A 24997-nucleotide genomic window follows, 5' to 3' on the forward strand; every position below is an offset into this window, starting at 1 on the left:
AAAAATCGTTACTCCGACATTGTTAATCGTACGATTGGGCCAATTATCGTTTCGTGTATACGCAGCATATTACATAGAACGTTAATCGTTATTACGATCGTTTTCTCCATCTGATCCCAGCAAAACAATGAACAATGTGCAATTACACTGAACGATTAGTGAGAAAATGCGGAACTTGAGTCAACGAATGTGGAATTACAGCGAACGATTAGCGATATATTTCGGTTCAGATCTAAATCAACGACATACGAACAATTTTTTTAGTCGTTGCCTGCAATTACACAGTTTACATGCGAACGATATATCGATTTTTCACACGATAATCGTCCCGTGTAATAGGGCCCCAAGAGAACGTCTAACCCCTCCCCTGGCACAGCAGTCATTATACAGTGGATATATGGACATTTACTACTGACCCCAAACACCGTGTCACGTCACAGCAAATCACTGAGGAAAGTGAAAGCGTTGTCCCTAACTACCAATCAGATGGCAGCTTTCGTTTCACTACCCCTCGTCTTACGCAGGCGCTGATTGGCTGTCTCCAGCTCCGCTTCTATCCCTTACTTAGCCGGAGTTTTGCCCAAATTAAAAATGGCTGTTGCGTTTGCCACCCGGCCGCACCCATTCTGTCGTTGGGATAGGGGTGGCTTGTATAGCAGACGCCACGTTCCCTGCAGGCTCCACCCTCTGATCAGCTGACGCTGCCTGGCTTGTGTTGTGACAGGGAGGCGGCCGCGGATGAGACGGCGGAGACAGCAGAGTCGGTAATGCTCCCGGGGACGGGGTGTGTGCGGGCTACGGCTGGTCAGTCGGGGGCTCGGGCCGGTCACGGCTGCTGTGTAGTCAGTAATGGCAGAGGAAGGTGGGAGCGGGTTGGCAGGCCCGGGGCAGCAGCACCCACACAAGCCTCCCTGCAGCCATCCCAGCCTGGCGCTTCACCCTCCGTGCCCTGCCTGCTGCCTCATAGAAATGACTATAGTAATGACTATTACCATAGGACTGTGTTCACATGGTGTATACTCCCATAGGAATAAGCTCTGGTATATATAAATGTATACAGTGGTAACAGTGAATATGCATTTCACTTTTTTTTTTTCCAGCATTTGTTTTGCCGCTTAAAGGGATTCTCTAAGGACAGAAAAATATCTAATTTTCACCTTCCTCGCTCCCCTGCCGCCATTCTTATGAGCCCCTGGTGCTTCGGCATTTCAAAATTGTCTTTTCAGCCAATCGGTGATTAGGACACTGCTGCAGTCTCTGATTGGCTGAGCGGGCAGCTGCAGGTAGTGACATCACTCCTGGGAGGGGTTCTGTGTGGATAGTGGTGGACGAGCTTTTTAGCCTTACAGATCGTGTTACCCCCCCGATTCTCAGCGTCTATCTGTCCTGTACTCAATAGGGCCGGGGTAGGGAACCTTGGCTCTCCAGCTGTTGCTAAACTACAACTCCCATCATGCCTGGACAGCCGAAGGCTGTCCAGGCATGATGGGAGTTGTAGTTTTGCAACAGCTGGAGAGCCAAGGTTCCCTACCCCGGCGGTAGAGTGATCTTGATGGCCTTGTAAAGCTTCTACTAGATGTAGTTTTCATGACTTATCCATACACACAGATTGTAGTGTACGGACACCCAGCCTCTGAGTTTTACCTGCACGGACGTTATAGGAGACAAGTCGTGAACAGCATGAAACAAAGCTGGTTTCCCCTGTTACATTGATGCCTGATTTACTCTAAAATGCCTCCGAGTTTCAGAGGATATCAGAATTATAAAACTAACAGGAAAAGGGGACGTCTCAAGGTGACCCCCAGCAGCATCTTCGCACGGCTGTGGCTTTAAAGGGGTTGTCCGGCGGTCGGCCTTTTTTAATATATTGCATATAAAACAACAAGTCAATAATACTTACCTCTCTGCACTCCCTCAGTCTCGCCGGTGTCCCCTGCTGACTGCAGAGCCTCCACTTCCCAGATGAACTCACCATGGAAGTGACAGCCCGCTCAGCCAATCACTGGCCATGGGGCTGTCCTGTCTCAGTCAGTGATTGGCTGTTCGGACTGTCACTGCTGAGACAAGTTCATTTAGGAAGTCAGCGGGGACACTGAGGGAGTGCAGAGAGGTAAGGATAATATGCTTATTGTTTTATATGCACCAGGAGGTATTTATTAAGAAAGGACGACTGCTAGACAACCCCTTTAATTGATAGATCGCACCCTGTGCATAGAAAGAGAATGACAGCCAGTGGTGAGAAGCCATCGGGGACCACCTGACCTCCCTAATGACATTTACGGTTAATTGTAAAGCTATACTTCCCCAGAAATTCCACAGCGTTTCGAAGTGAATCATTCACCATTGTAATAGCATGTTCTGGTTTCATCCGAGGCAGCAGGGAAGAGATGACAGGTCACCTTTAACCCCTTAAGGTCAAAGCCTATTTTCGTTTTTGCGCTTTTGCTTATTCCATTTTAAGTTTAAAAGTCCATAGCGCTTGCATTTTTTCACCTAGAGACGTATATGAGCGCTTATTTTTTGCGAAACCAATTGTATTTTGCAATGACCGGCATTATTTTTCCATAACATATGCTGCGAAACCGGAAAAAAATCATTTGCGCTGTCAAATTGAAAAAAAACGAATTTGTTTTGATTTCGGGGAGTTTTGCATTTACGCCGTCCGTCCTATGGTAAAACTGACTTGTTATGCATGTTCCTCAAGTCGTTACGATTACTATGATATGTAACATGTATAACTTATATTGTATCTGATGGCCTGTAAAAAATTCAAACCATTGTTAACAAATATACGTTCCTTAAAATCGCTCCATTCCCAGGCTTATAGCGCTTTTATCCTTTGGTCTATGGGGCTGTGTGAGGTGTCATTTTTTGCGCCATGATGTGATCTTTCTATCGGTACCTTGATTGCGCATATACGACTTTTTGATAGTTTTTTATTACATTTTTTCTGGATTTGATGCGACCAAAAATGCGCAATTTTGCACTTTGGAATTTTTTTGCGCTGACGCCGTTTACCGTGCGAGATCAGGAATGTGATTAATAGTTCGGGCGATTACGCGCGCGGCGATACTAAATATGTTTATTTATTTATTAATTTATATTTATAAAATGGGAAAAGGGGGGTGATTTGGACTTTTATTAGGGGAGGGGATTTTTTATTAATAAAAACACTTTTTTACTTTTTTTTTTACATGGACTAGAAGCCCCCCTGGGGGACTTGTATATACATAGCACTGATCTCTCATAGAGATCAATGCTGTGTATATACACAGCAAAGATCCATCAGATCGGTCATAGATTACTATGGCCTGCTGCAGGCCATAGCAATCTATTGCCGAGCCGGGATCAGCGTCATTCCGACGCTGAGGCCCGGCACGGGCAGAAGAACGGATCTCCCCCCCCCCCCCCCCCCCCGCGATCTCATCGCGGGGGGGAGATCCGACCCACTAGACACCAGGGATGTTGTGCATAAAGCACTTCAATGCAGCTGTCAGGTTTGACAGCTGCATTGAAGTGCTTAATTAGCCAGCGCGGCAACGGGACCCGCGCCGGCTAACAGAGGCACTGCCCGGCTGCACGTGTCAGCCGGGATCAGCGTCGTTCAGAGCGGGGTCCCGGCGGGACCCCGCTCTAAACCCCCCCCTGCGGCGCCATGACGTATCAGATACGTCATGGGTCGCTAAGGGGTTAAAGGGGTTATCCTAAGATTTAAAGTGTTCCTGTCATGAAGCACCCTGACCTGATCAGTGTGAAATCCATCCAGCTGGAGGTTTGGGTATCCATGTATACGGAATGGAATCCAACAAGAGACTCCCTTTATGATCCAACTTGGCTTGGGCACAGCACTGACCTGGCATGGTCATATCTATGGATACTCAAACTTCCAGCCACAGAGTTCACATTGATCAAGTCAGCGTACTTTGTGACAGGTACACTTTAAAGCGTAACTGTCATTTCAGGGCCATTTTTCTGAAAACATTAAAGGACAACTCCGGCGGGACCCCCCCCCCCAAAAAAAAACACAGAAACACACAGACACCATACTCACCATCCCTCCGGTGACGATCGCCACTCCATTCGCCTGCCGTCCGCCTCACCGTCACCTGCCTCCGCCGTCCAGCGATGTCTCTTGCTTCCGGGTCCATGAGAGAGAAAAGGCTGCCAGTGCGCTTGCGCACCGGCAGCCTTTTCATTGGCTGGAGCGCATCACATGGCTTCCAGCAAGCTCAGCCAATCAGGGCTGAGCAAGCTGGAAGCCATGTGATGCGCTCCAGCCAATGAAAAGGCTGCTGGTGCGCATGTGCACCAGCAGCCTTTTCTCTCCCATTCACTCTCAATGAAGACGCCGAGGAGGAAGAAGACCCGGACCGCCCCCAGCTCTGACATCACCCGACACCAGAGAAGAGGATCGTGACGACCGTAATAGGTAATGTATATATTCTTTAACTTCCGGGGTGGGGGGTCGGAAAGTGGGGGAAGGGGGCCAGACCAGGTATTTAACCACATTACAAAGTTATATAACTTTGTAATGTGTGTTAAATAAGCCAAAAAAAATTTTCCGCCGGAGTTGTCCTTTAACCCCTTAAGGTCAAAGCCAATTTTCGTTTTTGCGCTTTTGCTTATTCCATTTTAAGTTTAAAAGTCAACAGCGCTTGCATTTTTTCACCTAGAGACGTATATGAGCTCTTATTTTTTGCGAAACCAATTGTACTTTGCAATGACAGGCATTATTTTTCCATAACATATGCTGCAAAACCGGAAAAAAATCATTTGCGCTGTCAAAACTAATTTGTTTTGATTTCGGGGAGTTTTGCATTTACGCCGTTCGTCCCATGGTAAAACTGACTTGTTATGCATGTTCCTCAAGTCGTTACGATTACTATGATATATAACATGTATAACTTATATTGTATCGGATGGCCTGTAAAAAATTCAAACCGTTGTTAACAAATATACGTTCCTTAAAATCGCTCCATTCCCAGGCTTATAGCGCTTTTATCCTTTGGTCTATGGGGCTGTGTGAGGTGTCAGTTTTTGCGCCATGATGTGTTCTTTCTATCGGTACCTTGATTGCGCATATACGACTTTTTGATCACTTTTTATTACATTTTTTCTGGATTTGATGCGACCAAAAATGCGCAATTTTGCACTTTGGAATTTTTTTGCGCTGACGCCGTTTACCGTACGAGATCAGGAATGTGATTAATTAATAGTTCGGGTGATTACGTGTGCAGCGATACTAAATATGTTTATTTATTTGTTTATTTATTAATTTATATTTATAAAATGGGAAAAGGGGGGTGATTTGGACTTTTATTAGGGGAGGGGATTTTTAATTAATAAAAACACTTTTTTACTTTTTTTTTTACATGGACTAGAAGCCCCCCTGGGGGGCTTGTATATACATAGCACTGATCTCTCATAGAGATCAATGCTGTGTATATACACAGCAAAGATCCATGAGATCGGTCATAGATTGCTATGGCCTGCTGCAGGCCATAGCAATCTATTGCCGAGCCGGGATCAGCGTCATTCCGACGCTGAGGCCCGGCACGGGCAGAAGAACGGATCTCCCCCCCGCGATCGCATCGCGGGGGGGAGATCCGACCCACTAGACACCAGGGATAGTGTGCATAAAGCACTTCAATGCAGCTGTCAGGTTTGACAGCTGCATTGAAGTGCTTAATTAGCCGGCGCGGCAACGGGACCCGCGCCGGCTAACAGAGGCACTGCCCGGCTGCACATGTCAGCCGGGATCAGCGCCGTTCAGAGCGGGGTCCCGGCGGGACCCCGCTCTGAACACCCCCCGCGGCACCATGACGTATCAGATACGTCATGGGTCGCTAAGGGGTTAAATATCAACAGTACAAGCGATTTTAAGAAACTCTGTAATAGGTTCTATGTACTAAAAGAGTTTCCTTCTGTACTGAAAAAGCAATCTCCCAGCCTCCCCCCTCACATCAGAAGAAGCAGGATTTCTGTGTCCATTATGTGGCTATGGCGAGGGGGGGGCTGTTAGGAGTGACTGAGCACGGAGCAGTCCTGCAGAGCACAACACCCTGCAATCTTCTCTCAGTAAGTTCATAGATAAGCACTGACCTTTCTGACCCCAGAATCCTGCGGTTTAGGTGCCCAGAGAGTCTACAAACAGCTGACCTTCATGTCACCTCTTCCTGCTCCCTCATCTCCCTCAGCCCCTCCCCCCTTCATAGGCTTACATTGGAGAGAGCAGAACCCGTCTTCACTGGCTTCTCTGTAATGAAGACGTGTTTGCCTGATAATGCACAGGGGGGGAGGCTGGGAAATTGCTTCTTGAGTACAGAGGCTTTTTTGGCTGATGAAACCTATTACAGAGTTTCTTAAAATCGCTTATACTATTGATTTCTGCAATAAAAAAAAACATGACAGTTACGCTTTAATGTTACCAATTATCTACAAGATAGAGGGTAATAGGTGGGGATCTGAAAGCCAGGGCCCCTACTGATAACACGAATGGGGGTCCATTGTTTGCTGGTATCACATGTGCCCACTCTATGGGGCTTCTGAACATGGCAAAGTACAGTGCTCTGCTAAGTGGTATATTGAGAATGGAGCTGTGAGCAAGCATGTACGCTGCCAGTCCAATTACTTAAGGAACAATAGACCAGAGATGTTTTTTTTGTTGTTGTTGTTTTCATAGCAAATTTCAAAATTTTAACAATCAAGGGGTTGTCCAGCCAGAAGCTTTTCTTTTTCCTCCATGAATATACCCAGGCTGCCTTAAAGGGGAACTATCAGCAGGGTAGACAAATCTAATCTGCTGCTAGCCCCCTATTGGGGCCCGTTCACACTATGGATTCGGAGCGGAGAATCCACTCGGAACCCCCACCTGCAGACTCCGTGCGAAATCCCTCCTGCCATGTCTTTCCAATGGGAGGCCTCGCACGCTTCTCTGCTCAAAGAATTAACATGCCAATTTTTGAGCGGAGGCGCGCCATTGAAAAGACATGGAAGGAGGGATTTGGCGCGGAAACCGTGGGCGAGGGTTCCGCGCAGAATCTACGTGCTGAATGCATGTAGAGGAGGAAGGTGCAGTTAGTAGTTTGCTCCACGGTCTGGTAAGACTGTTATAAGCACTGCCCATAGTAGGGCCAGAGCAGGATCGGTGCTATGGGGGTGGGCAATGGTTACCGAACCGTTGAGCAAACTACTGACTGCACCGGAACAGCACCAAGGAGAAGGGTAAGAGACATACCGTCCTTCATGTTTACAAATATAAAAAATAATAAAGATGAGGTCTACCTCTCCACGCCCCCCGGTGTCCTCCTGCCTTGTCTCTGCGTTCCCCACCAATCACAGCTGCCGACACCACTTCTAAACGACTTTGCAGTGACAGGCTGCTCAGCCAATCACTGACCGAGATGGGACAGCACCGTCGCCAGTGATTGGCTGAGCCAGTCCAGTGAACAAAGTGCCAGTCGAGCATGAGTCTGGCTGAAGCATTCTTTTTAGGAACAGGGGACTCTAATTTTTTGGTCAGAGGGGCATAGCAGTCCCTGATCTCACTGACCCTCACTGATCCTGTAAATATCCTTCTCCCAGTTCTGAGCTGCTGCTTTCTGCTAAAGACTAGGGATGGTTTGAACCCGCCAAGGTTTGGGTTCAGATGAACCCGAACGCTCGGCCTCGGATTCCCTCTGTCTGCCCGATCCAGCGGGAAGACCACCTGGAAAAATTGGATACAGCCTATGGCTATGGCTGTATTCCATTTTTCCAGGCGGTCCTCCCGCTGGATCCGCCCGCCGCACGGAGCGGGCAGACAGCGGGAATCATTACTGAGGGTTCGGGTTCGTACAAACCCAATCCGAACTCTGTTCGGACTATCCCTGCTAAAGACACAAAAATCTGCCTGTCTTTCTCCCCCTTCCCTTCTGAGATGGCTGATGTAAACAAGTCCCTATCTGCAACTTTGTTGCTTCTGTGTAATGCTGGGAGGATTCATTTGAGGTGAAGTTGCTAATGAACTCGCTGTGATTATTCCTCCCAGCATTACAAAGGAACTACAATGTTACAGATATAGTCTGCCAGGGACTTGTTTACGGTAACTAACTTGGACTGTCTTGGTAAGCAATATCTAGCACAAAAGCTAATATAAGCCATACACTAAAATAACTGACTGCCATCAGTTATCTCTCCCGTCCTCCCTCCATACATAAGAACGTTCGGCACAGTTCCTGTGTTCTCATTGGCCTTCTCTCCATAATAAGTCTGCTGGAATGATTGGCAGCAGGGAATTTACTTAATACTGGCGTGTCATACACCCTTTAATGTCCCCCAGATGTGCATATATTTAGTAGACATATCCCAGTTTTTAAGCAGTTGTTTTTAGAGATAAGTGAACCTTAAAGTGACTCTGTACCCACAATCTGTCCCCCCAAACCGCTTGTACCTTCGGATAGCTGCTTTTAATCAAGATCTGTCCTGGGGTCCGTTCAGCAGCCCTGTATCAAGTTGGTGGGGCCTAGAGTGTCTGTGCCCTAGGCCTGCACCACCTCTCCATCCCTCCTCCCTGCCCTGAGGGCATCCTGGAAAACATGGATACAGCCTATGGTCTATGGCTGTATCCATGTTTTCCAGGACTCCCTAGGGCAGCATCCAGTTTCTCCAGTTACTGGGAAATGAAAGCCGAGCATTTGGGTTCGGCCAAATGTCTGAACCCGGGCATTTTTCTGAAGTTCACTCATCACTATTTCTGATCTCTCTTCCTGCTAACCTCTGGTTGTGTCTCTTTGTTCTTAAAGAGACTCAGTCAGTAAGTTAGACTGTCCCATGTAGCATAAACTAGTGACAGAGAAGCTGAACCGAATGTACATACATACATTGTTCTGTGCAGGTGATCCAGATATATCCTCCTGAATAACATGGACAATAAGTAGTCCTCTCCATTACGTGCATGAGCCCAGTAGTCCTGAATATTCATGACAAGCAGCAAACTCCACCCACCAGCTGCTGCCAGGGCGGGGGAGGGTTGTGGCAAGAATCCTATTCTCCTACATATTAGGAGAACGGCTGAACAGAATAATGTAAGTAATACACCGATCTGTTCAGCAATTCTTTCACTAGTTTATGCACTTAAGACAGTATAAACCTAGTGACCGATTCCCCTTAAGTTCAGCTTTTTATTAAAAGCACTTATTTTCTGAAACTTATTTAGTGCTTTAACAGATTTAAAGGTGTCGATCATGTCCCCCTTTCCCTTCTTTCCTCCAGACTATACAGATTCAAATCAAGTCTTTCCTGTTTCCCGATATGGTTTATGCCTCACACCCTCCACCATTTTTGTAGCCCGTCTTTGGACCCGTTCTATTTTATCAATATCTTTGTGTAGGTGAGGTCTCCAGAATTGGATGCAGTATTCCAGGTGTGATGTCACTAGAGCTCTATACAGCGGGATCACAGTCTCCCTTTTCCTACTGGTTCACTTAAACAAGTGAATGGGGTCACAATGTAACCCACAAGCTACCGCGACCGGATAGTCACAGCCTAATGTTTTCTGGAAGTGAGGGGGCATGTTGGAAATATAATTTAAGGTCTGCAAACTACGGACGATCCCACAGAAAAATGCTGCGGTTTTTTTTTTTTTGGTTCTTTGCATAAAAGATGAAAAAAAAGGGACTGCAAAAATGAAGTGTGAATCTAGCCCAAGGGTGCGTTCACATGTACAGGATCTGCAGCAGATTTGATGGCGCAGATTCAAAGCAAATCTAAAGCTTCAAATCTGCTGCAGATCCTGTATGTGTGAACGCACCCTAAGTCAGAGATCTATAAAATTATGGGAGATGTGAATAGAGCCATAAAAAAATATGCAACTGTACTTGGACGGGTGTCGCTTCTCTGCCTTTTGGATAAAATAATGTGTAGCATCTGTTCTCATCGGTTTAATATCTGATGCGTCCCCTATCTACCCAGATACCATATATTAAATGGCTTTTTAGAACAGGGAGATGGAAAAAGAGCTTACTCTGTCTGCTGCAGGCATTGACCTGGTATTGCAGTGCTTCCAGATTCAGTGTACACACCAAAAAAAAATAAAAAAATAATTGTGTGAACGAGGCCTAAGGAGTCGGCTAGGTGATGATGTGCCCAGTCATTAACAAGATTTATCTTTTATTTTATTGCTTTTATTTATTTTACTTGTTTATGGTACTTTTACACGCAGCGATAATTCGCCCGATCACATGATTAACGATTCCGAATGAACGATGTGTTTTTCATAACGATCAGCGTTTAGACGTAACGATATATCGTACGGAAAATCGTTTTGCGATCGTTTAAGCCTATCTCACACATAGGTTACATCGGTGAAAGAATGTTTACACGGAACGATCTGCGAATTTTTTGCGAACGACTAACAACGATTTGAGAACATGTTGAAAGATCAAAATGAGCGATTTTTCGCTCGTCACTTGATCATTCGCTGTGTTTACACGGAATGATTATCGTTCAAATGCGATCGTTATCGTGCAAATTTGAACGATAATCGTTCTGTGTAAAACGACCGTTAGTTTGCATCAATGATGCGCTTTTGCCGTAAATTTCCTAATCGCTGTAAAGTAGAACCATTTTTGCTGTGATTTTTTTTTTTTTTTTTTTTTTATGGCATCATGGCAAAAAATTGATCTATTTTTCAATGATTGCACAATTCTTTGCAAAATAGTGTCACAAAAAAAAAAAAAATCACCAAAATTTATTGAGGGTGTGTTCACACCTACAGGATCCGCAGCAGATTTGATGGTGCAGATTTGATGCTGTGTTCAGTTATTTAAATGAAATCTGCTACGGATCCTGTAAGTGTGAACATACCCTAAAGAAATTTGCTTCCCACGAAACACTATTTCTAGGATGGGTCATTCTCTGATGACGAGTTCCTTTAATAATTTACTTGGAATAACTTCCAAAGCTTTGTGTCCTGTGTCCGGCCAGTCCTCCCCTCCCCCCTCCCGGTCAGTGCACTCTTGCACTCTGTTATCTGCCACCAGTTTTCCTCCCAAGTCTCTCATTTCATTGCAGTAATAAGCCAACTTTATCTCTTTTTTTTTTTTTGCGTTTCCCCCCACCACCCATAATGAAGTCTTCACAACAAATCGTGCACCTCCCACTGTAGCCTGGAATTCCATGGCACCTCATCAGCCAATGGCAGGGCGGCCCTCACAGACAGCTGCCTCCAACCCCCCACTCCCCGGCTCCGGCACTACAGCCTCCCAGAATAATACAACAGGCAATAATATCTTTCTATATCTGCTCTGTAATGTATCCCTGATGTTACCAGGAATCCACCATGGACTGAGAGGACAGACAAGCTCCTGCCTTCGGTCTGTTGGCTGACTAACTTGCATCGCTTTATTATATTCCGTGACTGCATCTTTTGTCTGCTACGTTGGATTGCGTGTGCATTGGCTGGATGACATAGGGCTCTACCTATTCTACATTTGTAAATTTGTACATTGTAAACTTTCAGCCATTGAAGGAATCATTTTTTTTTCCATACAAAGTTGTCTTTTGTTATATGAGATGTTGCTGCTGGTGAAAGGGTTAATGGCGTTCCGCCCATCTCCGATACCTTGGATGTTAGCTCCTGCCATAATAGCTTGTACTCTAGTCTGCTGCTACTGTTGTGTCTGGTTGGTGGGGAGGGGGGACCTCTCCTGTCTCCCTGATGCATAAGTTTGCTTCTTCCCTGCCCCCAACTCATTGTGTTTTTTTTTTTTTTTCCCTGATTGTTTCAGATGTGAATTGAGATGGAAGGCTTAGGGGAAAAGAAGCCCTGGGGAAAGCTGAGCAGGCTTTTAGGAGCGGAGACTGAGGCCGCCGCTGAGCTTTTTCTCTGCAAAAAGGAATGGACGATTGGAAGAAAGAAAGGTAATTCTCTCCTTGCATGCATAGCGCTGGCTCTGTTGTACATTCATTTCTGTGCATTCCAGTTGTGAGCGCTCCTGACTTCCTTAAGGCGCTGACCTCTTATCACCTCTGAGAGGAGAGAGGGGCTGGACCTCTGCGTCATGTACTCAGCAAGCCACCAGCCTCCTTACCTGTCAGCCCCCACCTCTAACTAATGGAGTTTCCTACTTCCTCATTTAAGGCGCTGACTACTTTGCATTGCCAGTAACCTTTATATATTATATATCGATATGTTTTTATTCCTCTGTCCAATGTGCTCCATTGCCTTTCATCTAGAGACAGTATAGAAAGGCAGCGTGTTGCTAAAAATGATATGAAATTACAATAGCTAGGAATAAATAAATACATTTGTCCACCAGAATTTTGGTGCAAAGTCTGTTCTTAATCAGATTTTTTTTTTTTCCGTACAAATTAGACATAAAAGAGTTTTGCACTGTCCAACAGATGGGTGTAGCTTAGAAAAAAATAGATGTTTTTTTTTTTTCCTTTTGATACTTTATGTAGAGGAACAGCAGGAGATACAGTGCCTTTCCAGTGTGCCCATGCACACAATAGTTTGCACATCAATATTTCAGTACAATGCCAAAACAATAGTGCAAAATAAAAAATACAGTGGTACCTTGGTTTAAGAGCTCACAGTTTTTCAAAATTGTGACTTGGTTTAAGAGCTTTGCTTTGGTTTAAGAGCTCCCTTTACTGGGTGGGAGTGCGAGTGGAGGAGGGGTATGGTCTGCATAGCGGGGTCTACAGCACTGTACTCTGTCCCAGGAAGTCTCCCTCACCTTCCAAATCATAGCAGATCCACTTCAGGCTGGGACTTACATCAGGGGACAGGACTGTGGAGGTAATCTCTCCATAGCTGTAACCCCTCTCTCCCCGGACAGAGAGTGCTGCATGTATGTGCCCACATCTGTCCTGCTGATTCCTTCATGCTCCCTGCAGTCTCTGTCCGCCCTTGTGTTTCCCATCCTCTCCATTACTGTACAGTAACTTATAATATCACAGATTCTGCTGTTTCTGAATGTTTGTTTCATTTGTTTTACATGTTATTCAGAATAATAAATCATTATTTTGGGGATGTGGAACCAATTGTCTGCATTTCTATGATTTCTTATGGGAAACTTTGCTTTGGTTTAAGAGTGGATTTGGATCACAAGCACGGTCCCAGAACGAATTATACTCATAATCCAAGGCACTGTACTTAGATGTGGTTTTGCATAAGAGAGGGCGTTGCTCAAATGCACTAAAATTACACTAACAAGTGCACCAGACTCTAAGCCAAATTAAAGGGAATGTATCATCAGATAATTAATTCTTGCTTTAATTATGTTTTTATGTTAAACATTGTCACGGCCGCTCATGCCGCTTCCTTACTTGTGGCAGGAGGTCTCCTGGGTCCCCTCGGCCTTCGATCCCTCCTTCCTCCCTGGCTCCCAGCATCTGCTCTGCACGCCGCTGGCTCTCTGTGTTTCTGAGCCGGCCATTCCCTGCCCCTAATAAAGTCTGCCCCTTCCTGTTCCCTAGTGCCAGATCTATAGTGCTCATTGTCTATCAGAGAAAGCGTTCCTCAGCTACTGTGATTGCTAAGTGTACCAGTTCTTTTGCTCACGTTCCCCGACTCCGCTTCCGTTTTCCGCCAGCCCTGACCTATCAACCTGTTCCTGACCATGTCCCAGCCTCGCGCCAGGGGTAGAGACCTGGGGGTCGCCTGCCGCAGCAAGCCCATCCCGCCTTGCGGCAGGCTCTGGTGAAGACCAGCGGCCCATTAGACCCTGCTCCCTGGTGCGGCTTAATACCATCGCTTGTGTAGGTTACGTGGATCCACTACATCCAGCCGCTACAAAGATATGTTTTAAGATTTTTTTTGTAATTTTTTTCAAAATTTCCATGTTTCTATTTCTTTTATAAAATAATCCTCATATCTTCTAGTTTTCATTCTCGCCACTGGGGCTAAAACTAAGCTGAGACTTCCTCTTGTATCTGTAATGATGAGAGGAGACCGTAAAGTGATCTGTTTAGCATTGCAGCATCATGTGACACCAGTAGGTAGATAGTGTCATTACAATAGCAGCTCCCTGTGGAAGTACCTCTTCAAAAGTCACACAGCGCGCTCAGTAATGTTTCACATTCACTTCAAGGGGACAGACTGTCTATTGTTGTCTATGTCCATGAGCCAGGCTGTAAAGCATGTCATTAAATGCTGTTAAAAACAGCTCAGGTAACATGGCCGCCCCCATAACAATGTACAAATAATGAAATAAGAAAAATGAGTCAGAAAATAGAAAAGAACAAGTTTTAGTTTGTGTAATAAAAGGCAACGATCAGCAGACATGCACAATGTCGGCTAATCGTTGTCTTTCAACATGTAACATGAAAGACTAACGACTATGATAGCAACGATCTCTCCTATGGGATCCCTGTGCCCTCCCTGCACTTACCTGCTCGCTGGCGGTGCATATGGTGCTGCCTTTACTCCTCCGCCAGCATTTACAGTACAGTACAGTACAGTAGAAAGATCTCGAGGCTTAATGGAACTGGCATCTCAACTAAAGTTGTTAGAAGGTCAACCACCTCTTGCCAGTAAGCACGAATGGATGGGCGTGAGCAAATGAAATGGAGGAAGTCTGCATTTGCTGCGCGGCAATGTAAGCATTCGGAGATCGGAGAGCACATGGTTTTAAACCCCTTCACGTCAGCAATCTGTATATATACGTTCTTGCTGCACATACCCCGTGCAGCAGGAGCGTATGTACACTTTCAGTATAGACACACATCAGTGTCCCGGGAGCCTAGCACAATGACAGGCAGCTGCAATCCCCGCAGCTGCTTGTCATTAACCCCTTAAACGACGTTATGCACAGTGATCGCGGCATTTAAGGTAGTCAGTGACAGGACAAGCCCCTGTCACTGACTGATCGGGTCCCGATCGCTTGTACCGGGAAAGGGTAAGTAACTTACCTCCGTCCTGTCGGATCGGCATTCTATTGCATAGAGTCTGCTCTCAGGCAGGCTCTATGCATAGATCGCCGATAACACCGATCTATGCTATTCTATGGCATAGTATAGATCAGTATGTGCAATCTAATGATTGCATGTTTTACAGTAAAATAAGTGTTTTTAAAAAGTTTTTAAAGTATTAAAAAAAAACTTATAAACCCCCATCCCAATAAAAGTTTAAAATCCCCCCTTCAAAATATGTGAAATAAATAAATATATTATATACCGTAGCGTGCAGAAATGTCCGATCTATTAAAATATTACATTATTGTTCCAGCTTGGTGAACGGTGTAAATAGGAAAAAAAAAATATCAGGATTGCTGATTTTTTTAAATTATATATTAGAAATAAAGCGCTCAAAATTTTTCTTTTACACCAATATGAGACCAATAAAAACCAGAGATCATGGCCCAACCAGCCCTGTAGGTGGAAAAATAAAAGCACTATGGCTCTTAGAAGGCGGGGAGGAACATTGCATTAATTTGACCCGGACATCCGTGCATCAATGGGCTTGGTCATGAAGGGGTTATACAGTTATTTTGCTACTTTTAAAAATCTGGTGGATTAGTAGGATGTCTAGTCTAAGATAATAATCACAACCTTTTTTTTTTTTAGTTATTCTGTTTTGAATTTTCACAATCCTGCTTCATTTTGAACATTTACAGGCGCAGTTCATGCAGTGTGCAGCGGGTTCCAGTGCTAGGAAATATAAATATTAGAAAGAAGATATGGCTTTCATTGGATGTTGAATGTATAGACACACTTTATGGTACATTGTGACCATATATATTGATATTGACTTACGTTTCGACTGAAAAAAACAAACAGAAAAAAAAACACATGTACCCCAACCTGGTTTTCCTTACCCCAACCTGGTTTTCCTTATTAGGCTGGGTTCACACTGCGTTTTTAGCACACGTTTAACGGATCCGTTTTTTTAACGGACAAAAAAATAGTGTCAGCAACGTTTTTGTGTCCGTCAAAAAAAACGGATCCGTTTTGATCTGTTTTTTTTTTTTATAATGGAAGTCAATTTTTCAAAAAACAGTTAAAAAAACAGATTGCAAAAACGCAGTGTGAACCCAGCCTTATAGGATGCTTATGTCAGCAAGGTGCTTGGCTGATTCATTGGGTATCCAGATGAGCACGCTCAGTATATATAGCAGTGTAGGCTTCCTGTAAGCTCGGCTTTTATTGTTTTGTCTTCACAGGTTGTGACCTTTCGTTTCCTGGCAACAAATTGGTGTCTGGAGAACACTGCAAGATATCAGTGGATGAAGCTTCTGGGGTTGTTTCCTTAGAAGACACCAGGTAGAAGAACATTCTAACCTTCCCTTTATAATATAGATATTTACAGATGTGGATATGTTATGGTTATGGTGATTTGCGGCAGCATCCAGAGCCCGGTGTATGGTGATGTCGCAGTTATCTTCTGTAACTATGGGGAAGGACAGACACAATCTGAAATCCTTTAAGGCCTTAGTCACATGTTCAATGATTTTCAGGCTCTGTGGATTATGTCTGCTATCTAGCTCCGCAATCTGTGAAAAATCAGCTGTGATTGCATCCGTATTGCAATCCACGTCGTTTTTTTTTTTTCCGCAGATCCATTAAAAATTGTACAGTGCTAGTTATAATAAAGTTAAACAGTTTAAAAAAATATATAACAAACTTAGGTAGAACATCACATCAGTGTTTTTCACAGATGTCAAATCCGTAAAAAAAACAGATCCCATAGACTTTTATTGGGGAATCCATGCCACGATCATGCTCAGCGCGAGAACATGTCCTGTTTTGTAGTGGAGCGGATTACGAGTTCCCAAAAGCTTGGATTGTGTTAATAGCCCAATAGAGATCAATGGGCCCTAAAATTGTTCCTGATCATTGATCTGTTTTATTCATAGATTTAGCTGATCCTCTTCCCATCATGCCTATACTTGTAAATCTTATGTTTAACTCTTGCATGTGCCAATGGTCTATACTTCTATATTTGCAGCACGAACGGCACTGTGATTAACCAGCAGAAAGTGGTAAAGAAGCAATCCTACACGTTGAAGAACGGTGACGTGATCTATGTTGTTTATAGGAAAAATGAGCCAGAACAAAGTAAGTGTGTTTGCACTGCTCTTTTTTTATTTTTTAAGAGGAGAAAGGAAGACGTGCCATGTTTTTGTTTTAACACAAAAAGGATTGTTTGGGATTTCCTCAGTGGAGTTTTCCCGGCAGACACTCCTAGCAATCCAGCTGCTACTAGCCAGTAGTGAGGATATAGGGAGGCCTGGTTAGTCTCTTGCTATTCCCTCTCAGTCCTGAGATATGTGGGTTTATAGCACCACAGTTGATTTAATCGTCAGATGGACACAAAAATAATTTTAATAACGGGAATAAATGAGATGATGGCTGTGATTATAGAGTCAGGAGGTATTAGCCAGGCACACGCCTCAGTGTAAAACATACATAACCCCTGACTGTATAATCACTTTATATTCACTCCCATTGTTAAAACTAAGTAGCCGCCCATCTCACAATCCATGAACTGTCAGACAGACTATAAACCCACAAATCTCAGAAACAGGAGTGCATATTAAGATACTGTAGAAAGGCGTGAAATAAGAGCACCTTAAAGTGTACCTGCCAGCACGGCCGCTTCCGAAGCAGCGGCAAAGTCTACTCCTAATCTGGAACTTTGAGTATCCATGGCTATTAACCACATGTAACAGAAATGCGAGCTACATCCAATAGAGGTTGTGTGAATTTCTTATCACATGTTGATACCTGTTAGGTCATGGTTGCCATGCTGGCAGGTACCTTTTTGGGCTATGTTCACACACAGTATTTTTCCGAGTATTTTGGACAAAATTGGATTGGTATTGGGCAGCACAGTGTCTCAGTGGTTAGCACTGTAGCTGTAATCCTGGGTTCAAATCCCACCAAGGGCAACATCTGCAAAGAGTTTGTATGTTCTCTCTGTGTTTGCGTGGGTTTCCTCTGGGTACTCCGGTTTCCTCCACCACCCAGGTGATACAGATTAAGTGCTGCGGAATCTGTGTGCGCTATACAAATAAAAGCTATATATTGGTATTGGTCAGAAGTGGATTGAAAACACAGAAAGGCTATGATCACACACTGTTGAAATTGAGTGGATGCCCGCCATATAAAGGCAAAAAACTTCTGTTATTTCAAAGCAACAACCATTGTTTTAAAATAACGGTAACTATTTGCCTTTAAATGACAGCCATCCACTCCATTTCAACAGTGTATGAGCATAGCCTTTCTGTGTTTTCAATCCACTCCTAGTTTGGTTGCAAAATACTGAGCAAAAATACTGTGTGTGAACATAGCCTTGAGGAGTATTCCCATTTCATAGTAATACTTGTAGAACTCGCCAAGTTAAATAGTTTTGCCAGTACATTCATTTAGCAAATTTACCTCCATCTCCTCATATGTTGCTGTTTCCGTGTCCATTTTAAAACTGTTATTGATACTAAAAGAAAACCTTTTATTTTTTTGTAAGTTGTCTATTCTGATTTTTTTTTCCTATTTTGTAGATGTTGCTTTTCTGTACAGATCATTGAATTCAGCACAAGACGATATGCAAGAACCCACAGGTGTGTTATATGTTTTTACTTGCATTTAGGCCCTGTCTTCTTTGAAAGCCCGGGTAACTTATAACATGCTGTGCAAGATCTATTTATTACACAATGATGCATCATAACCTATGGGAGTTGGGAAAATAATGCCATAATATTAGTGTGAACAGACCCTTAAAGGGGTTATCCAGCGCTACAAAAACATGGCCACCTTTCCCCCTCTCTTGTCTCCAGATTTGGTGGGGTTTCAAACTCAGTTCCATTGAAGTAAATGGAGCTTAACTGCAAACCACACCTGACCTGGAGACAAGAGAGGGGAGAAATTGGCCATGTTTTTGTAGAGCTGGGTAACCCCTTTAAAATGGTTATCCAGCTTTTCAAAATTAATGACCTGTTCCGGTTTTGACACCCCTGCTGATCACCTTGTTTAAGGGGTGATCGGCAGGGGTGTCGCAGTCTATCAACAGTTTACACGTGCTTTGTTCCTGCACTCGCCGCACTTTAGGTATCACCTTTGCGAGGAACTGCAGCATTGTCCCATTCGAATGAACAGGACATTGCTGTCCTGCTTAAAGCTCTATGTGAACATCAGAGAGTCAGGGGGTGATGCATTCGCTTTAAAGTTAACCTGTCACCACCTACTGAGCTAGCGGCACTGATGGATAGATATATAAAAATTAAAACACAGGCAACAAATATAAGTTCTGAACGCTTTCTTTGATATCTATCCAGCGTTTTCGCCAGTTCAGGAGGGGATGACAGATTCACTTTAAGTGAATTACAACCCTTAGTCCTAAACCTGATTGTTACCCAAAGAGCTTTTACTTTTTATATCATTGAATATTGCTTTGCATATTTTTTGCATATCAGTGGTTACTGGAGTAGGAAGCAAATTTAATGGAGTTATCCTGTAGTCACATATTACAGTAACTTACATGTTCACAAAAGGTACTTTTTATGAAAAGAATGGCCGTTTTCAATTTACACAGCGGACGTTTTTTTCATAATTGCATTGGAGTCAATGTAAACAACGGCTGTTGTTCACACAGTGTATTGAACAACGGGCATTGTTTGCTACGGCCATCAAAATAATGATCATGACAAATAAGGGCCGTTTTTTATAAGTTGTTTGAATATAGCCTACAAAATAACTAACAGCCACCATGTATTTTTACAGATACCTCAGGGGAAGCAGATGCCACTCAGGCCTTGTCGCCCTTTCAAGACACTTCGCTGACGTCAGAGGAACCTCAGCCCTCCACCTCCACATCTGACCTCTACAGCACACCCACTACCTCCTCCCAAGAGCCACTTTTTACCATGCAGATTCAATCATCCCCAGCAGGTTAGTGACATTGGATAGATATGCACAAACATGCAATTTAAAGCCTCTTCTTCCCTTAAGATCCTTTTACATTGGCCAATTATCAGCGATTTAGCAAGCAACACTAGAAACACTTATTCGGGCGATAATCAGCCTGTGTAAAAGTGTCAGCGATCAGCTGAGAAGTGGGAAAACATCTGCTTGTTAGCTGATCGCAGGCCTTAAAAACATTGTTCACCAGACGCACATCTCCCTTTGTAAACGGGATATGTGTCCGATAGCAATGAATTTAAATGGCTGCACGAGCTATACAGGATCAGTTCATGCAGCCTGGCCGCTCGATTAATGGCACTGCAAATGTGCGCTGGTCTCACTGATCGGTGCCCTCTTGCAACCATGGATGGTCGAAGATTGGTGCATCTGAAACAGGGATGAGGAACCTTCGGTCCACTTGCTGTTACAAAACTACAATTCCCATCATGCCTGGGCAGCCAAAGCTTTACTTTGGCAGTCCAGGCATGATGGGAATTGTAGTTTTGCAACATCCGGAGGGTCTAATGTTCCCCATCCCTGATCTAAAAGGACTGTTACTTTCCACTCTGAACCATATAGATCTAATAACAAATGGTTGGTATACTACTCACACACGATAGGATTGCTTCTTTACATAAAACCTCTCATGATATTGTCTATATATACACTGCTCTATAGTCTTTGAGCCTTTTTGTTTTTGCAGATGTTAGTACAACAGTACAAGAAGACAAGCAATCCAAGGTGGGCAGTGGTGGACAGAGTTTCACAGATGTGACAAGTGATACAGCCGAAGAAAAGGATAATCACCCTCCTCCTAAAAAGAAGATGAAAGTTGGTGAGTTGTTGTTTTTCCCCCTAAATAACTTTGGCTGAAGCCTTTATAATATGACTAAGGCTACATTTATGCCTCATTTTGTCAGCTTGTCCTTGGTATATGTTGGTATACTAGCAAAAATGTATCGGCATGTACTTAAAGTGACTGTGCCACCAGGCCCAGGGAAGAAACCCCAGCCCCTCCATGACGTGACTCCATTAGAATCAATGGAACCCTATCATAGAGGGGAGGGGGTTTCCTCCCACTAAGGGTGGGTCGGCTCGCCTCCAGTGCTTCAGCCTGGGCCTGGTGGTACAGTCACTTTAAGGCAGACCCATTAAATAGACCGCACTTGCTCTACTAATGACTGTTCTGTCCATTTAGTAGGAGCAGATAACAAGCAGATAGACAGTACCAATGTGCAAAAAAAAATGTTTTTTAGTGTTCTTTTTTTTCTAAGGACCCTATTACACGGATCGATTATCTGCCAAATCAGACTGATTCAGGCAGATATCATTTCCATGTAATTAAAGGGATAGTGTCACTTTTTTTTTTCTTTTTCCTTTAAATGTAATTATAAAAAATAAGTGGTTTGGTATTTTTTTTTTTTTTTTTTGCCTGTAGTATCAATGTTTTATAACCTTGTGATGCTGGCCACAGGGGGCTGCCATGTTGAATAGCATTTGTGTATGGTGTCTTTGCACGACACTTACACAGATGCTGTACGGCACACACATAACATTGAAGTGAACGGGACGGAGTCCGTCCCGTTTACTTACATTGTGCTTCATGAGCTGTGTGCTAGGCATATTCAAAGGCATGCGTAGTACACAGCTGGGGGAGGGCGATGGCACCATTTTAGAGGAGCCTGTTCCTGGAAGTACTGTGAAAAGTACTGAGAGTGGCTGAAAGTTACTTGAACTGTGGTTTCCGGCTTGCTTGCTGCTGCTTCTTCACCATAAGTCCCTGGTTTTATGGTCCTTCTCTGTACTAACTCCCTGAACTTGTTGCTTGTCTGTGTGCCGCTGCTGCCTCGGTCTGTGTTCCCCCTGCTCCCCCCGTCTGTATGCCGCTGCTCTCCCCGATCTGTATACCGCTGCTCCCCTGTCTGTATGCCGTTGCTCTCCCCGATCTGTATACTGCTGCTCTCCCCGATCTGTATACTGCTGCTGTCCCCGATCTGTATACCGCTGCTCCCCCGATCTGTATATCGCTGCTCCCCCCGTCTGTATGCCGCTGCCCTCCCTGATCTGTATACCTGCTGCTGCTGCTCTCCCCGATCTGTATGCAGCTTCTCCCTCCTGTATATATGCCGCTTCTCCCTCCTGTCTGTATGCCGCTTCTCCCTCCCTCCTGTCTGTATGCCGCTTCTCCCATCTGTCTGTATGCCGCTTCTCCCATCTGTCTGTATGCCGCTTCTCCCATCTGTCTGTATGCCGCTTCTCCCATCTGTCTGTATGCCGCTTCTCCCATCTGTCTGTATGCCGCTTCTCCCTCCCTCCTGTATGCCGCTCTCCCTCCCTCCTGTATGCCGCTCTCCCTCCCTCCTGTATGCCGCTTCTCCCATTTGTATGTATGGCGCTTCTCCCTCCCTCCTGTCTGTATGCCGCTTCTCCCTCCTGTCTGTATGCCGCTTCTCCCATCTGTCTGTATGCCGCTTCTCCCTCCCTCCTGTATGCCGCTCTCCCTCCCTCCTGTATGCCGCTCTCCCTCCTGTCTGTATGCCGCTTCTCCCATTTGTATGTATGGCGCTTCTCCCTCCCTCCTGTCTGTATGCCGCTTCTCCCTCCTGTCTGTATGCCGCTTCTCCCTCCTGTCTGTATGTCCCTTCTCCCTCCCTCCTGTATGCCGCTCTCCCTCCTGTCTGTATGCCGCTTCTCCCTCCTGTCTGTATGCCGCTTCTCCCTCCTGTCTGTATGTCCCTTCTCCCTCCCTCCTGTATGCCGCTCTCCCTCCTGTCTGTATGCCGCTTCTCCCTCCCTCCTGTATGCCGCTCTCCCTCCTGTCTGTATGCCGCTTTTCCCATTTGTATGTATGCCGCTTCTCCCTCCCTCCTGTATGCCGCTTCTCCCTCCCTCCTGTATGCCGCTCTCCCTCCTGTCTGTATGCCGCTTCTCCCATTTGTATGTATGGCGCTTCTCCCTCCCTCCTGTCTGTATGCCTCTTCTCCTATCGGTCTGTATGCCGCTTCTCCCTCCTGTCTGTATGCCGCTTCTCCCTCCTGTCTGTATGCCGCTTCTCCCTCCTGTCTGTATGCCGCTTCTCCCTCCTGTCTGTATGCCGCTTCTCCCATCTGTCTGTATGGCGCTTCTCCCTCCCTCCTGTCTGTATGCCGCTTCTCCCTCCTGTATGGCGCTTCTCCCCCCCTCCTGTATGCCGCTTCTCCCATCTGTCTGTATGGCGCTTCTCCCTCCCTCCTGTATGCCGCTTCTCCCATCTGTCTGTATGGCGCTTCTCCCTCCCTCCTGTATGGCGCTTCTCCCTCCCTCCTGTATGGCGCTTCTCCCTCCTGTCTGTATGGCGCTTCTCCCTCCCTCCTGTATGGCGCTTTTCCCTCCCTCCTGTATGCCGCTTCTCCCTCCCTCCTGTATGCCGCTTCTCCCATCTGTCTGTATGGTGCTTCTCCCTCCTGTATGGCGCTTCTCCCTCCTGTCTGTATGCCGCTTCTCCCTCCCTCCTGTATGCCGCTTCTCCCTCCTGTCTGTATGCCGCTTCTCCCTCCCTCCTGTATGTATGGCGCTTCTCCCTCCTGTCTGTATGCCGCTTCTCCCTCCCTCCTGTCTGTATGGCGCTTCTCCCTCCCTCCTGTATGCCGCTTCTCCCTCCCTCCTGTATGACGCTTCTCCCTCCCTCCTGTCTGTATGGCGCTTCTCCCTCCTGTCTGTATGGCGCTTCTCCCTCCTGTCTGTATGGCGCTTCTCCCTCCCTCCTGTATGGCGCTTCTCCCTCCCTCCTGTATGCCGCTTCTCCCTCCCTCCTGTATGGCGCTTCTCCCTCCTGTCTGTATTGCGCTTCTCCCTCCCTCCTGTATGGCGCTTCTCCCTCCCTCCTGTATGGCGCTTCTCCCTCCTGTCTGTATGGCGCTTCTCCCTCCCTCTTGTATGGCGCTTCTCCCATCTGTCTGTATGGCGCTTCTCCCTCCCTCCTGTATGCCGCTTCTCCCATCTGTCTGTATGCCGCTTCTCCCTCCCTCCTGTATGCCGCTTCTCCCTCCTCCCTCCCTCCTGTCTGTATGGCGCTTCTCCCTCCCTCCTGTCTGTATGCCGCTTCTCCCTCCTTTCTATATACTGCTGCTGTCCCCTGCCCCTCTTGCTATGTGCCCCTGCTCTCCTCCATATATGTGCTGCTGCCCCCTCAGTGGGAGTCTTATACAGTACAGTGTTCTGTGTTATTACCTGAGCTCCTCCTGCAGCTGTAAATCGTCGGATCCCCAGTGCAGCCACTGCCCGATCAGAGCACTCACTTTGGCTCAGCTCCCTGCCCTGTACTCGGCTTATGTGACTGACCCCACAATAACGGAGTACAGGGCAGGGAACTGAGCCAGACTGAGTGCTCTGATCGGGCAGTTGCTGCACTGGGGATCCGACAATCTACAGCTGCAGGAGGAGCTCAGGTAATAACACAGATCTCTTATGTCCATAGCGAAGCAATTTGTTGTAAATTACAAGTTGTAATGATTAACTGTAACTCCTATCATTGGAGCTGATGATGTGTTTGGTGGATTCCCCTATAGTTATATAATCACTGTGGAGGATATTGCATGTGTATGCTGGGAGTTATTGTCGGGTCCAAGCCAGATAAGTTACCAGTACATACATGCATTATCCCCCACAGTGATTATATAGGAATAAACCAAACTATCAGCTCCCAGGACAGAAGTTACCGTTATCCAGAACTATTGGCAACTATTTGTTACACTGCAATAGATACATCTGTACAGACAGGAATATTGTAACCAATCAGTGACTGCAGCAAAGGAGTTACAGTTGCTTATTACAGCCAGCAACTCTTGTCTCACTGAGGTGGCTGCATTTGGCAGAGCAAAGTGTCTCTCCTACTCTTTTTTAATTGGTACAATTAGCCCCCATATACACCAGAGAGCAATAGCCGGTACTCTCCTGTGTGTGTGTAAATAAATATATATATATATATATATATATATATATATATATATATATATATATATATATATATATATATATATATATACACACACACACACACAGATTTAGATACATACAGGAGATAGATAGATAGATACACACACATATATATATATATATATACCTTCTCTACCTG

General features: G+C 45.3%; 1 protein-coding gene and 1 non-coding gene across 3 annotated transcripts in view; both read left to right on the forward strand.

Moving 5' to 3' along the window:
* Positions 1 to 657: 657 nt before the first annotated feature.
* Positions 658 to 24997, forward strand: part of CHFR (checkpoint with forkhead and ring finger domains) — a 43861-nt gene continuing 19521 nt past the window's right edge. Inside the window, exons 1-7 of one of the 2 annotated variants that reach the window (XM_069961053.1) lie at positions 658 to 764; positions 11769 to 11901; positions 16149 to 16248; positions 16934 to 17043; positions 18486 to 18545; positions 19705 to 19872; positions 20588 to 20719. In XM_069961053.1, the coding sequence (XP_069817154.1) occupies positions 11781 to 11901; positions 16149 to 16248; positions 16934 to 17043; positions 18486 to 18545; positions 19705 to 19872; positions 20588 to 20719 (691 nt within the window). In that variant the 5' untranslated portion in view covers positions 658 to 764; positions 11769 to 11780. Of the gene's footprint in view, positions 765 to 11293; positions 11355 to 11768; positions 11902 to 16148; positions 16249 to 16933; positions 17044 to 18485; positions 18546 to 19704; positions 19873 to 20587; positions 20720 to 24997 lie in introns of those variants that run through there. The other variant, XM_069961054.1, reaches the window with a different exon arrangement.
* Positions 9868 to 10062, forward strand: LOC138787673 (U2 spliceosomal RNA). Its single transcript, XR_011362432.1, has one exon. It is a non-coding gene; the product is annotated as a U2 spliceosomal RNA (small nuclear RNA).

Source organism: Dendropsophus ebraccatus, chromosome 3, assembly GCF_027789765.1.
Source record: "Dendropsophus ebraccatus isolate aDenEbr1 chromosome 3, aDenEbr1.pat, whole genome shotgun sequence".
In the NCBI taxonomy this organism is placed as follows: Eukaryota; Metazoa; Chordata; class Amphibia; order Anura; family Hylidae; genus Dendropsophus; species Dendropsophus ebraccatus.